The sequence below is a fragment of the Sabethes cyaneus genome, chromosome 2 (assembly GCF_943734655.1).
Source record: "Sabethes cyaneus chromosome 2, idSabCyanKW18_F2, whole genome shotgun sequence".
Classification (NCBI taxonomy): domain Eukaryota; kingdom Metazoa; phylum Arthropoda; class Insecta; order Diptera; family Culicidae; genus Sabethes; species Sabethes cyaneus.
The window spans coordinates 130,834,344-130,847,541 of record NC_071354.1 but is presented as its reverse complement, the minus strand read 5'-3'; the positions used below and the strand labels follow the sequence as shown (position 1 = coordinate 130,847,541).

The 13,198-nt window shown below is 41.2% G+C and overlaps 1 protein-coding gene across 4 annotated transcripts in view; it reads left to right on the top strand.

Annotated features, from left to right (window-relative positions):
• The first annotated feature begins 500 nt into the window (after window positions 1–500).
• The window catches only part of LOC128737158 (F-actin-uncapping protein LRRC16A), a 162,101-nt gene continuing 149,403 nt past the window's right edge, over window positions 501–13,198 (top strand). For all 4 annotated transcript variants that reach the window (XM_053831732.1, XM_053831731.1, XM_053831730.1 and 1 more), the window contains exon 1: window positions 501–648. In XM_053831732.1, coding sequence (XP_053687707.1) covers window positions 612–648 — 37 coding nt within the window. In that variant the 5' untranslated portion in view covers window positions 501–611. The remainder of the gene's footprint in view (window positions 649–13,198) is intronic.

Below are 13,198 nucleotides of genomic sequence, written 5' to 3'. Positions count from 1 at the left end.
GCACATCTATGAATTTGCTGCAGTCCAAAGCAGGTCAAGGTCATCTCCAACAGTAATTAAACAGTCAGCTCTAACCGCTCCAACTCGCGATTTGCACCGAACATCCACCAGCAGTATTTAAAAAGTTTGATGACTCGTGCATCTTGCGTTCACTTTTTTTCACAAAAATAAACCAGTAACTACTTTAAAAAACTTAAAAAAAAAAACAAACGAGAGCGAACAAGCGTTAAATCAACAACAAATTTTCGCGAAAAAATCTGATTGCGGCAACACTCAATTTTGAGTAGTTTTTACACAGTGACAATATGCAATTCTACTCATTTTTTGACAGCCCCATACAACGATTAAAAAATGAGTAGTTTCAACTCAGTCACTGAGTAGCCCTGGCTAAGCGTGTATACCTTTAGTCTGACTTTCAATGATATTTTGACATTAATAAATATGCAAAATGGCCTTCAGACAAAAAAAGTTGAAAACAGATTTTGCATTTGCAGTTTAGATGCATTGTATTATGTTTCTAGTCTAAAAATTTGTGCCCGAATTTGCTGCTTGTTTAAAATTATAGAAAATGTGAAATAATTTTACAATAGGCATATTTCAAACGAGCAGTGATGTCGACCCGGTCTCAATTAACTAAAGATTTGAATGGTGAGTTTTTGGACAAAGTTGACCAGTGAACGTTCCAAGTTTTCAAATAATCGTGACAAATTAAGACAATGATTAAAATTTGGTTTTATGTGAGCTTGGTATTTAAATGCCATTGGCAGTTACAGTAGCAATTATTGATTTTTGCATTTGCTAGAAAATCTTACAGCGAGATTGCGATACAAGGCAGGCATAGTAACTTTGGCATAGTGGGTTAAGGGTGTTTTCTACACATAAACGGATTTTCTTATTCGTTGCATTTTTTTTCAAAATTTTTCTATCTGAATAAAAAGTTTACTAGCGGCAGCAATATCTACCAGCAGCTACAGTGATACAAACTCGAATTTGTGGACTAACATGCAGATTTCGTCTTTCTACATTTGAAAGTTTAATAAAAGTTTTGGGGACATCTTATTTATTAAGTCAATATTGTGGTATGATATCTGGTTTTGGAAAAATGATTTTTATGTATCAGAAAAAATATAAATTATCGCAAGAAAATATTCGCTCAAATTCATATTCGTACAGGATTCGTATTAACAGTTTAGATTTCGCGGATGTGGCTTAATTTCAAGGATTAGTATTTAATATGGTATCCCTTGGTCATTGCAACTACCTGCAGCCGTTTAGGCATGCTGTCTATAAGGTTTTTCGCGTATTCGGTTGGTATTTTGTCCCATTCGTTCATCAAGTGCTTTCTAAGAGATCGTTTCTGTTAGAAATTTGATAGTTCAAAACTTTTTTGTCGAGATATTCCCAAAGGTTTCCAATGGAATTGATGTCTGGAGATGGAGTATGGTTAATCATTGTTTATTGTTTATTTGAGAAGGGAAAAGCCCGCTGGAGTGGAACAGTTATAACGTTCCTTCTCCAGTAGGCACAAAACCTCCTATCTTTTAGTACCAACAGATTTACACCAAATGATACATTTTTTAACTTAAAACAAGGAGCACATAGCTTTCTTAACAAATAACTTACAAGAACTAGATGTATACAAGGAAGAAATAGGAGCTTGGGACTAACACGTTACTATTGATATTATAAAGGATAAACTACATTTGTTTTAGAGCCCAACGAAAACGAGTTTTTAGAACGGTCCGAGATACCGTGAAAGCACCAGTCGCCGCGGACTTAGTACGTTGGCTGGTACATAAACGCATGTATCAAAATATTTCTTTTATTATTATGCAATATACATTTTAGTATTTTTATTACGCTTTCAGACAAAACAATTAAAAACGTCGTTTTGTTCCCACTAACCAGCAAAACACGACTTCGAGTGCATCATGTACATGTACCAAACCCCGCGCACATAATTTTGCTCCGTTTCCATTGCAGTGCACCAATGGTTCAATCGCCGCGGACTTTTCGTACTCATTTATTTCAATAAACATTTATATTATATACAACTGGTAATATGTTATAAATTTTACTATCATAAACATGTTTTTCAATACTGCCCATAAATGAAGAATTGGCTAATATGCCACGAACATGAAGTTGAGAAAAACGTAATTCTATTACTTTTGTCTGTCAAAGAGGTTTTACGCAGTAATGGCAACCTGTTTAATGTGCATATTACGCGTCATACATGCCGGAATCATGCCGTGGAATTGAAACAGCGATACCTGTGGCCAAAAGTCTTCCGGGGCACGTTTTTAACGTAGTAGCCATTTGTTCATTTATTAACCCAAGGAGTGTTAACAATCCAGGGAAAAATTTGGCTTATGCTGACTTATGCTGACGGGTCTTCAAAATGGTTTTAAACTATTTCAAACAGTACGAAAGCATAAGTTACGACGAAATGGGTAATGAAACATCTAATCCGTGCACCCGAAGAAGTTGCCAACGAAGGTTCAAGCGCTTGAAACTAGAAGGTAGAAGCAGCTTCATCAGAGCATCGTTAATGGGAGCTGCGAATCCTGCAGTGTAGGCTGTCGTGGCAATGAAAAAAAAAAAAAAAATAACGAGATTCGACCCAAAAACTTAGCGATTGCTAGCCTTACGCACGAAACCACCACACCATATGATCGGCTTGAATGTGTGATGGAAAAATGCGAAATAAGAACACATCGGTTGCTGCGCATGCAGTTTGAAATCGTCACGGATATTAGCCAACTTCTCATTTATTTTGGATACTAGCTGACCCGATAAACTTCGTATTGCCACAAATTAACCTGTGTTGTACATAAATCATGAATCTCGGATGATCTTTGTCACAATCTCGAGTTTTGCAGGTTTCTGAGGAGTTCAACCTTAGATGATTCATTTTGGCAGTTACGTGACTATGAAAGCATCCCAGGTAACCAATAAGCCTCACCAATGTTATTCAAATATAGGCCAATAAGCATTTAAGTCGCCTTAAATGCTACTTAAATGCTATTTTGGCAAAATATACAGCTACTTTACTGATAACCTTCTTATAGTGCTGACAATGCTAATTTACAGCTCATTACCGACACGAAGAATTTGAATACAATTTTGGATGCCAATTTACAACCCCTGTGCAGTCAAAAAGCTAATATACAACAACGTGCAGTATAAAATACCAGATACGCTGATTTCCTGTTTATGTTATGCTCCCTTCATTGCATAGCCAGAAATCGGATAGTAATATTCGCCATGATTGTACAACATTTCGCCGAATATCATTTTGCGAAAAACCTTAAGCGGAATGGACCATTTCACGGAAAACTTTTTTGTGGAAAGTACCATTTCGCGATCCTCTCCTTACTCGCTGTCGCTCGTTCCAGAAAACCCAGGTAGACCTAGGAAAATAAATAAACCTAGACAGTAGTGATTTCTGCGGGAAGTTGCCTCCCCACAGTGGGCGGCGCTTCCGACGGCGGGTCGCCGGCAACACTCGCGGCCGTCTCGTCCTGAATGATCTAGTGTTACTACATATAGATAGTTTTTGTGGTCTTGTTATTGATTAATGTTTTATGGAAGAGACTCGAATTTCTCGAGTTCGATTAGTTTTTGAGTTTCGCAAAAATCTCAAAAATCTCCTACATGCTAAATTTGGTTCCATTGGCTTGATTAGTACTCAAATTATAAGGAAATCTGTATTTCATTTGTATGGGAGCTCCCCCTCTTAAAAGGGGAAGGGGTCGTAATACACCAGAGAAAAAAATTCTGCCATCTAAAACTCCCACATGCCAAATTTGGTTCCATTAGCTTGATTAGTACTCAAATTATAAGGAAATTAGTATTTCATTTGTATGGGAGCCCCCCCCTCTTCAAAGGGGAAGAGGTCGTAGTTCACCATAGAAAAAATTTTTGTCATCTAAAACTCCCATATGTCAAATTTGGTTCCATTTTCTTGATTAGTTCTCGAGATAAGAGGAAATTTGCATTTCATTTGTATGGAAGCCCACCCTCTTAAAGGGGAGATGGGTCATAACTCACTTTCTAAAGAGGAGAGGGGTCTCAATTCACCATAGTAAAAAACTTGCCTCCAAAACCACTTACATGTCAAATTTGGTTCCATTTGCTTGTTTAGTTCTCGAGTTATGAGGAAATTTGTTTTTTCATTTGTATAGGAGCCCCCCCCCCTCCTAAACTGGGGAGGGGTCCTAATTCACCATAGAAAATATTCTTGCCTACAAAAACACCCACATGCTAAATTTGGGTACATTTGCTTGATTAGTTCTAGAGTTATGCGGAAATTTGTATTTCGTTTGTATGGAAGCCCCCTCCTCCTAAAAAGGTAAGAAGTCCTAATTCATCATGGAAAAAATGGTTGCCTGCAAAAACATCCACATGCCAAATATGGTTCCATTTGCTTGATTAGTTCTCGAATTATGTGGAAATTTGTATTTCGTTTGTGTCGAAACCCTCCCTCTTAAAATGGAGAGAGGTCCTAATTCACCATAGAAAATATTTCTGCCTTTAAAAAACCTCCACATGCCAAATTTGGTTCTATTTGCTTGATTAGTTCTCGAGTTATGAGGAAATTTGTATATCATTTGTATAGGAGCGCCCCCCTCCTAAAGTGGGGAGAGGTCCTAATTCATCATAGAAAAAAATCTTGCCTCCTGTTGCCACCGGCAAATAGGAAAAGTCACCGTTCTGTCAGCTAAATGGTTTATTCCATAACGAGCTTTAAGGCTGTAAATTTATGTCTTTTAGTTTTAATGCGGAACACGTGTTATCAAAAAGGGCTTACAATTTTAGTGACTTTATTTGTCCTACGGTGCTCCTAACCTCACTTGCTAGGTCTGCCTACTCCGTGCAGCCGCGTATTAATAATGTTGGAACCTGGTCCGAATAACAAAATAAGTAATAATAGATACAAAATACCCTAAGCTACTCACGAAATTCGTTACTCTATTTTAATAATGTTGAAATTATAAGAAAATTAATTAGCACTTATCCAGAGATGACAATCTATTAACGGACTGAATGCAAATGATCTTGTCATTATGACTGTGTGCTGATCCCGGTCCCAGTTCTCATTTTACCAGCGTGCCCTTCGGTAACATACGACGCTAGCGTATTGGTCGTAACGCCTGCCGTAACATTCCCGGGCCCGTAAAGCTGCTCCGGGTTCGCAGCTTTACCAGTATCAGCAACGTCTAGAACCGCTATCTTAGCTACCGGCCTGCGCATAACTCCTAGAGCAGTTTTAACCTCTGCTTGCCTGATGCGCCCATCCTTTCCAGGTATCACCTTCTGTATTCTTCCTCGCATCCATCGGTTTCGTACTCCTTCGTCCAGTATCAATACAACATCACCTTCTTGCACCGATCGCACCTCAGCGAACCATTTTGTTCTACGCGTTATTGTCGGCAAATATTCACGCACCCACCTTACCCAAAGCCGGTCTAACATGTATTGGCATTGCTTCCATCCCTTTCGTAGACTATCTTGCATTACTGTTGGTGGCTGTTCAGGTTGTTTCACTCCGCTAGAACTGAGTAGAATAAAATGATTAGGCGTAAGAGCTTCATACTGCGGCGGTTCCAATGGCATATATGTCAACGGTCGCGAATTCACCATCGACTCAGCTTCACAAAGAATTGTCTGGAAAACTTCTTCAGAAGGCGTTCGCGACTGATTTAATGATCTCATTGCTGACTTAACAGATCTCACCATTCTCTCCCACGCTCCGCCCATGTGCGGAGAGGCTGGTGGAATGAATTTCCACTGCGTATCGGCATTTGTAAAAGTTGTCGCGAGCCCATTATTAATCCCTCTGATCTGATCTGCAAGCTCTCGACTAGCACCTACAAAGTTGGTCCCGTTATCCGTGAAGATCTGTAGAGGCGCACCTCGTCGTGTGACAAATCTTCTTATGGCCAGCTTGCAGGATTCCGTTGTCATAGAACTTACAGCCTCTAGATGTATTGCTCTGATCGTTAGGCACGTAAACAATGCCACCCAACGTTTGATCTGCTTACGGCCTATTTTAATCATAAATGGACCAAAGTAGTCAATCCCAACGTGGGTAAACGGTCGCACATTTGGAGTTACACGTTCCTCAGGGAGAGCTGCCATTCGTGGTACTAGTGGCTTAGCCTTTTGTATTGCACACCATTTGCATTGTTTCACGACGTTCTTAACCGCTAAGCGAAGTCCAGAAATGTGAAATTTTTGCCGCATTTCATTCACAACTGTTTCTGAGTTTTGATGGCCATACTTCCGATGATTCCAGTCGATGATCAACTTCGTAATGGTGTGATTCTTTGGAAGAATGATCGGATATTTCGCATCATACGTCGCGTACGGTGAATTTTCAATTCTTCCTGCCATTCGAACAATTTTATTATTGTCCAAAAAGGGTGAAAGCTTTCTTAAGGGACTGTTCGGGTCCAATTTAATTACAGTGCAATCGGTTGCATGCTGCAGTTTCTCCAGTACAACAATTTCATCCGCGTATTCCTCAGCTTGAGCATCTCGCCAAAGCATTCGCTCCGCACGTTCAAAATCTTCGCTCACCAACAAGGCTTTGTCAGGAAATGCTTGGTTATTCCTATCCCTTCTACACATATCGATAAAATGATACACGTAGGCCACTGAACGCAACAGTCGCTCCCACTTGGAAAATCTGGTACAATCAATTGTCCCTGACCGTATTACTTCCCGATGAACGTGAACTGGTCGAAGTTCTTCTGCAATCTCGATAGGATCTTGCGACTCTTCCGTGGGCCAGAACTCCTCCGATTGGTAGAGAAATGTTGGTGCCACGAACCATTGAGAAGTCGACTTTAACTCTGGGCCTTTATTCCATTTTGTGGCTTCATCTGCTACATTCTGTTTTCCTGGAACAAATTTCCATTCTCCTACGCTGGTTTCTTCTAATATTTCTCCAACTCTAACAGCAACATACTGACGATATTTCCTAGTATCCGAGCGAATCCATGACAGAACGGTACTGGAATCGCTCCATATGAATCGACGAGTTGCACGAAGCGTATGATTTTCTTCAATGGACTTTAGTAAGCGTACTCCCATTACTGCGGCTCGAAGTTCAAGACGGGGTACTGATAATGGTTTCACAGGAGCAACCTTAGCCTTTGAAGCCACCAGAATACAGCGGACTTGACCACGATCCACTATTCGAAAATATCCGGCACACGCAAACGCAGCCAAACTAGCATCGACAAACACATGTATTTCCAATGACTTGTAGCTGGCTGGGTCATATCCAGGAAAATAACAGCGAGGGATTCGAAGTTCATTTAAATGCTGTTGCTTGTCAATCCATTTTTCCCAGAGTTTCAGAATGGTTTCTGGTACCTCGTCATCCCAATCCGCACCAGATCGCCAGAGTTCTTGGATTATGATTTTACCGTGTATTAACAGATGGGAAATCAGACCGAGTGGATCAAATAGGGACATGACCAGGCGCAGTATGGTCCTCTTCGTGGGTGGAGCTTCTCCCAACAATAAACGCTGTAGTTCAGCCGGTAACACGAATGAAAACATGAATATGTCCTCGTCGGGTCTCCACGTCATACCTAAGACACGCTCTGTTTTGTTTTGTTTGTCCACCGATAAATCTTTCTGCGATTCCAAACTTTCTGCTCCAATCCTTTTAAGCACTTCCTTGGAATTCGACATCCAGTTTCGAATTTCGAACTTTGCTTTAGCGTGCACGGTTTTCACCTCGGTGGCTAACTGGATTATTTCTTCCTCCGTATCACGACTATCCAGATAATCGTCCACGTAGTGATTTTCGACGATAGCTACTGCTGCGTCGGGAAACTGCTTACTCCATTCTTCTGCATTTTTATTTTTCACATACTGTGCGGCGCATGGTGAACAAGTGGAACCGAAAATCGCCACGTCCATGATGTAGACCTCTGGAGGCATAGACCTATCCTTACGAAAGAGAAACATCTGAGCGAAACGGTCATCCCGACGCATGCTGAGCTGCATAAACATTTCCGTAATATCTCCGGCGACGGCCACACGGCGCTGTCGGAAGCGACATAGAACGGCATTTATAGCTGTCAGAAGATCTGGGCCCTTCAGCAGCATAGAGTTGAAGGAGATTCCATTTACTTCCGCTGCTGCATCCCAGATTATCCGCACTTTATCGGGCTTACGAGGATTGATAACGATGCCGATCGGTAAAAACCACGTTCGCTTTGGATCAGCCTCTTCTATTTCACAAGGGGTTGCTTTGTGGGCGTATCCTTTGATCTGGAACTCGTCTATAAGTTTCTCCACTTTAGCGCGTAATTCCGGTTGGCAATCCAAACGGCGTTCTAAACATCTTAATCTCCGCTCTGCCATAAAATAACTGCTCGGGAATTCTACTTTATCTGTCCTCCAGAGCAGGCCAGTTTCGAATCGACCATCGTCCAGTCGCACTGTTGTGTTTCGAAGAATATCCTTTGCGCGTTTCACTTCCTCACTTTCTGGCATCGGTGCAGCCGAAATTCCCAAATTATCGACTGCAAAAAAAGTTTTCACCAAGTCGTGAAGACGAAGTCCTTCGTTACACGCACATATATGAAACGAAGGTGAAGTAGTAGTATCTGCTGACTCGTTCATATTACCAAACACCGTCCAGCCAAGCCTAGTTTTTGCTGCCATAGGCTCATTAAATCGTCCCTCGCGCCTTTTGAGCGGTATCGCTAATTTTAGATTGTCCAAGCCAATTAGTAACTGAGGTACTGCGTCTTGATAACTTCTAACTGGTAGTCCCTGTAAATGAGGGAATCTCATAGAGAGATCGTCGTAACACATTGTTTGCACTGGCAAATTTAAACTTCCCACGGTTCGAACGTTATTCAGTGGAAAGACCTTTGTGCTTCCAAGTCCCGACACCTTCAGGTTAACTCTACGTGAATCGGTTTCCTGGCGAGTAACATTTGCTGTCCACGTCAGGCACAGAGGTTGGACTTTCCCTTCTGCCCCTAGCTGATCTGCAAGATTCTTGTCCATAAGAGTGATCGATGAACCCTCATCAAGGAACGCAAACGTTTTTATCTGACCCGTCTTCCCATACAACATTATCGGCACAATACGGAAAAGTGTATTACTTTGTATTTGCTGGTGTACAGAAACGACTGAAGGAAAATTATAATTTGTGTCTACTCTCTCACCTACTCTAGGTCGGCCTGGATGCAAAAGTGGATTATGATTCTGTCTACAACCGTTCACTTCACACAGTCGTGCAGACTTGCACGGCCATCTGCCGTGGGTAACCAAGCACCTACTACACATTTGATTCGCTTCTACTACTTTCCAACGATCTGCTAATGATTGAGACTTAAACCTAGTACAATCTCTAACCCTGTGGCTAGTACTCTGACACACAAAACATGGTTTTTCTTGATTTTTTGTTCGCTTACCAGTATCAACCTTCTTACTTGCGTCGTACTGCGAGTGAGTATTCATGAACACTTTCTCCCGAGGAATTGATTTATCATTTCGACCCGGTCTGGAGGGATCTGGACAGAACGTAGTGACCTCACAAGCTGCTGATATAAGCGACGTCATGTACTCGCAGAAAGTACCAAGATCGACTATAGTTTGGCGCCTCTTGAACATTGCCCATTCCAGACGAATGTTTGCTGGTAACTTTTCCACTAGCTCGTGTAATAACGTTGGATTAGTTAGATGTGCTTGTTGATTAGCCGCTCTCAAATGCCCGACGAGATTCTGAACCACTAAGCCGAAATTAATAAGAGTCTCCAGTTTATCAGACTTCGGTGGTGGTGCCTTTCGAACTTTGTTGAGTAATGACTGGACCAGTCGTTCAGGACCCCCGAACAATGTTTCTAATGTGTCCATCACCTGAGGAACGGAAGATGGCAATAATAAATTGCTCCGTACTGCTTCCATGGCTGCACCTTTCAGACATCTTTGTAGTCTCATTAAATTTTCCGCATTAGTATAACCGCACATGCTTGTCGAGTTTCGGTAGCTGCTCACAAACAATGGCCATTCTTCTGGATTTCCCGTGAACACCGGCAACTCCTTAGGGACCACCTGCCTGGCAGCTAATTGTTGTTGAAACTGTACGTTGGAATCAGATTGATTAATTGTATGATGTGGTACAAATGGTCTATCGACTGGCCTAGGGTGCGGTGCTACACTTTCGCGATTTAGATTTTCTGTTTGATATTTTTGCTGTTGGATTTGTTCTGGTTCAACATTTGAGCGTAACACTACTTGCGGTGCATCTGACCGATGCACTTGCACTGATCTTGCTGCTGGTTCTATCGCTTTCTTAATAACCGGCGTTGACGTGACCTTTGCTGGTGGAATTGGTACCTTCTTTATCGTCCCAGTATACTTCGGAATTTCCTCTGCCGAAGGTTTACTCTGCGTCAGCGCGTCAGCATGCTGTAATTGTTTCCCTTCATTTGCACCCTTCTGTTCGTTAGGCCCATTGGAGGGGATTGGATAGGTCACTGGAACTGGTTCGGCGTCGAATTTGGCCCCAGCCAACTGCTTTCTATGAGTGTCTATCCAGAGTCTCACTTTACTCGAACCGCTGATTTGGCTAAAACGACATTCACTTCCATTTTCTTCTGCTGCGGCTTTGATGAGTGCAGCATATTTTTCGTTCAAGTACTTTTTTCGAAGCTCATTTTTCTCCTTCAAGGCCGTCTCCTGCAGAATACGTTCCTGTTCCAGCTTCTCGGCTAGCAGCTTCTCCTTTTCCTTAAATGCTTGTTCGATACGAATACGTTCCTGTTCTTGACGAAGACGTTCGTGCTCTTGCTTTTCCTGCTCTTGCAAGGCGTTTTGCTGACGAACGCGTTCGCGTTCTTGTTTCTCCGCCAATAGTTCTTCTTGTACCTTTTTTTCCTCTTCAATATGCAGCAACTGTAGCTGAACCCGCGCAGATCGAGAGCTATTACCAGATTTTCCCGACACCGATATGACCTCGCTAATAGTAGTCGACAACACACATTCCTTGCATTGCCACTTACGGTGCTTGATTGTTGCATCAACCTTTGCACATGAGTAATGGTACCAACGATTACATCTATCGCAAGCTACCATATCCTCCTCATGATCCGCAGCCGTGCATCCTGCACAATTGTACTGGGTTTGATCAACTTCGTCCGTGTTTGTAGCCATCGCAGATCGGTTTGCCTGTCACCGTCTCCTACAGCGTTTAGCAAGTCCGGATAAAATTCTTTAAAGAATGTTGCCACCGGCAAATAGGAAAAGTCACCGTTCTGTCAGCTAAATGGTTTATTCCATAACGAGCTTTAAGGCTGTAAATTTATGTCTTTTAGTTTTAATGCGGAACACGTGTTATCAAAAAGGGCTTACAATTTTAGTGACTTTATTTGTCCTACGGTGCTCCTAACCTCACTTACTAGGTCTGCCTACTCCGTGCAGCCGCGTATTAATAATGTTGGAACCTGGTCCGAATAACAAAATAAGTAATAATAGATACAAAATACCCTAAGCTACTCACGAAATTCGTTACTCTATTTTAATAATGTTGAAATTATAAGAAAATTAATTAGCACTTATCCAGAGATGACAATCTATTAACGGACTGAATGCAAATGATCTTGTCATTATGACTGTGTGCTGATCCCGGTCCCAGTTCTCATTTTACCAGCGTGCCCTTCGGTAACATACGACGCTAGCGTATTGGTCGTAACGCCTGCCGTAACACCTCCAAAAACACCCGCATGCCAAATTTGGTTCCATTTGCTTCATTAGTTCTCGAGTTATGAGGAAATTTGTATTTCATTTGTATGAGAGCCCCCCCTCTTACGCCCTCCTTAAAATTGCTCTCTTACCCCTTCATAAAACTGCTGGTCATTTTATCTATCCAACGACATATAAATTGTTCAGTTTCATTTAGTAGTTTAGTAGTTATTAGCATTTGGCATTTGGCATGAGGGGATTTCAGAAGGCAAGAATTTTTTCTATCGTGAATTGAGACCCTTCTCTCTTCAGGAGGGGGCGGGGATCTCATACAAATAATATACAAATTTCTTCATAACTCGAGAACTAATCAAGTAAAAGGAACCAAATTTGGCATGTGGGTGTTTTTGGAGGTAAGAATTTTTTCTATGGTGTACTGAGACCCCTTCACCTTCTAAGAGGGGGGCTCCCATACAAATGAAATACATGATCTAATCAAGCAAAGGGAACCAAAATTTGGCATTAGGGCCTCTGCCTTCTTTAAGAAGGGGGGATCCCATACAAATGAAATACAAATCTCCTCATAACTAATCACTAAACAAGAAAATGGAACCAAATTTAGTATGTAGGTGTTTTTCGAGGCATGAAAGGCGCCGCTAACTTATGTTCCTGTTCCCATTCATGTCAAAAGAGAAGAACTTTCGAGTGGCACGTCATATTTGCGATGAACGTGCTTTAGCTCGAGTTTATTATTTGTAACGAATGGCCCTTTTAAAGGCCACAAGCGAGTTAAAGTAAAATTATTGAAACATGTCAAACTACGCATAATCATATTTAATACAATAAGCTGTGGGCTGGTCATTCATTACTATTTCAACCTTTAGGATGCACACAATTGATTTTAAAACAAATCTCTATGTCTTAAACTGCCGGTGGAAGTATAACTGTCCCATGTTACATATTGTCATTTTCGACATTTTGTTGTCTAACGTTATAATTATATATGTATTTTTATAATATGAATCGAAAACATGGTGTTTATACTAGAAAAACTCGAAAAAATTTGAGGCCAATTTGTCCCACTGGAAAAATGGACGCATATTTGTCTCGCTGCATACACCTTTTCATATAAAATGTTTTCAAGTTGTATACAAAATTTAGTGAAGTTTTTCAACATTATCTCGAAGAGGGACAAATAATTACATCAAAACTAAGTAATTTTAGAAAAATCAGTTTTTCAACTTTGGGTGCGATTTTCTCGTTTTCGTGTTTTGTAACATGGGACAGATATGCTTCCAGCGGCAGTAAAGATTGTAGGCGTTTCGAAGTGTCATTGCATTCAATGAAGAATTGAATGTGAATATTTCGCTAAAACAATGGCACTCAAAGATTCTTATAAACATACATTTGCCAGAAATGCAGGTTTACGTTAGTCTGTGATCTAATAACCAGACATAGTCCTACGTCACCCTTTCGT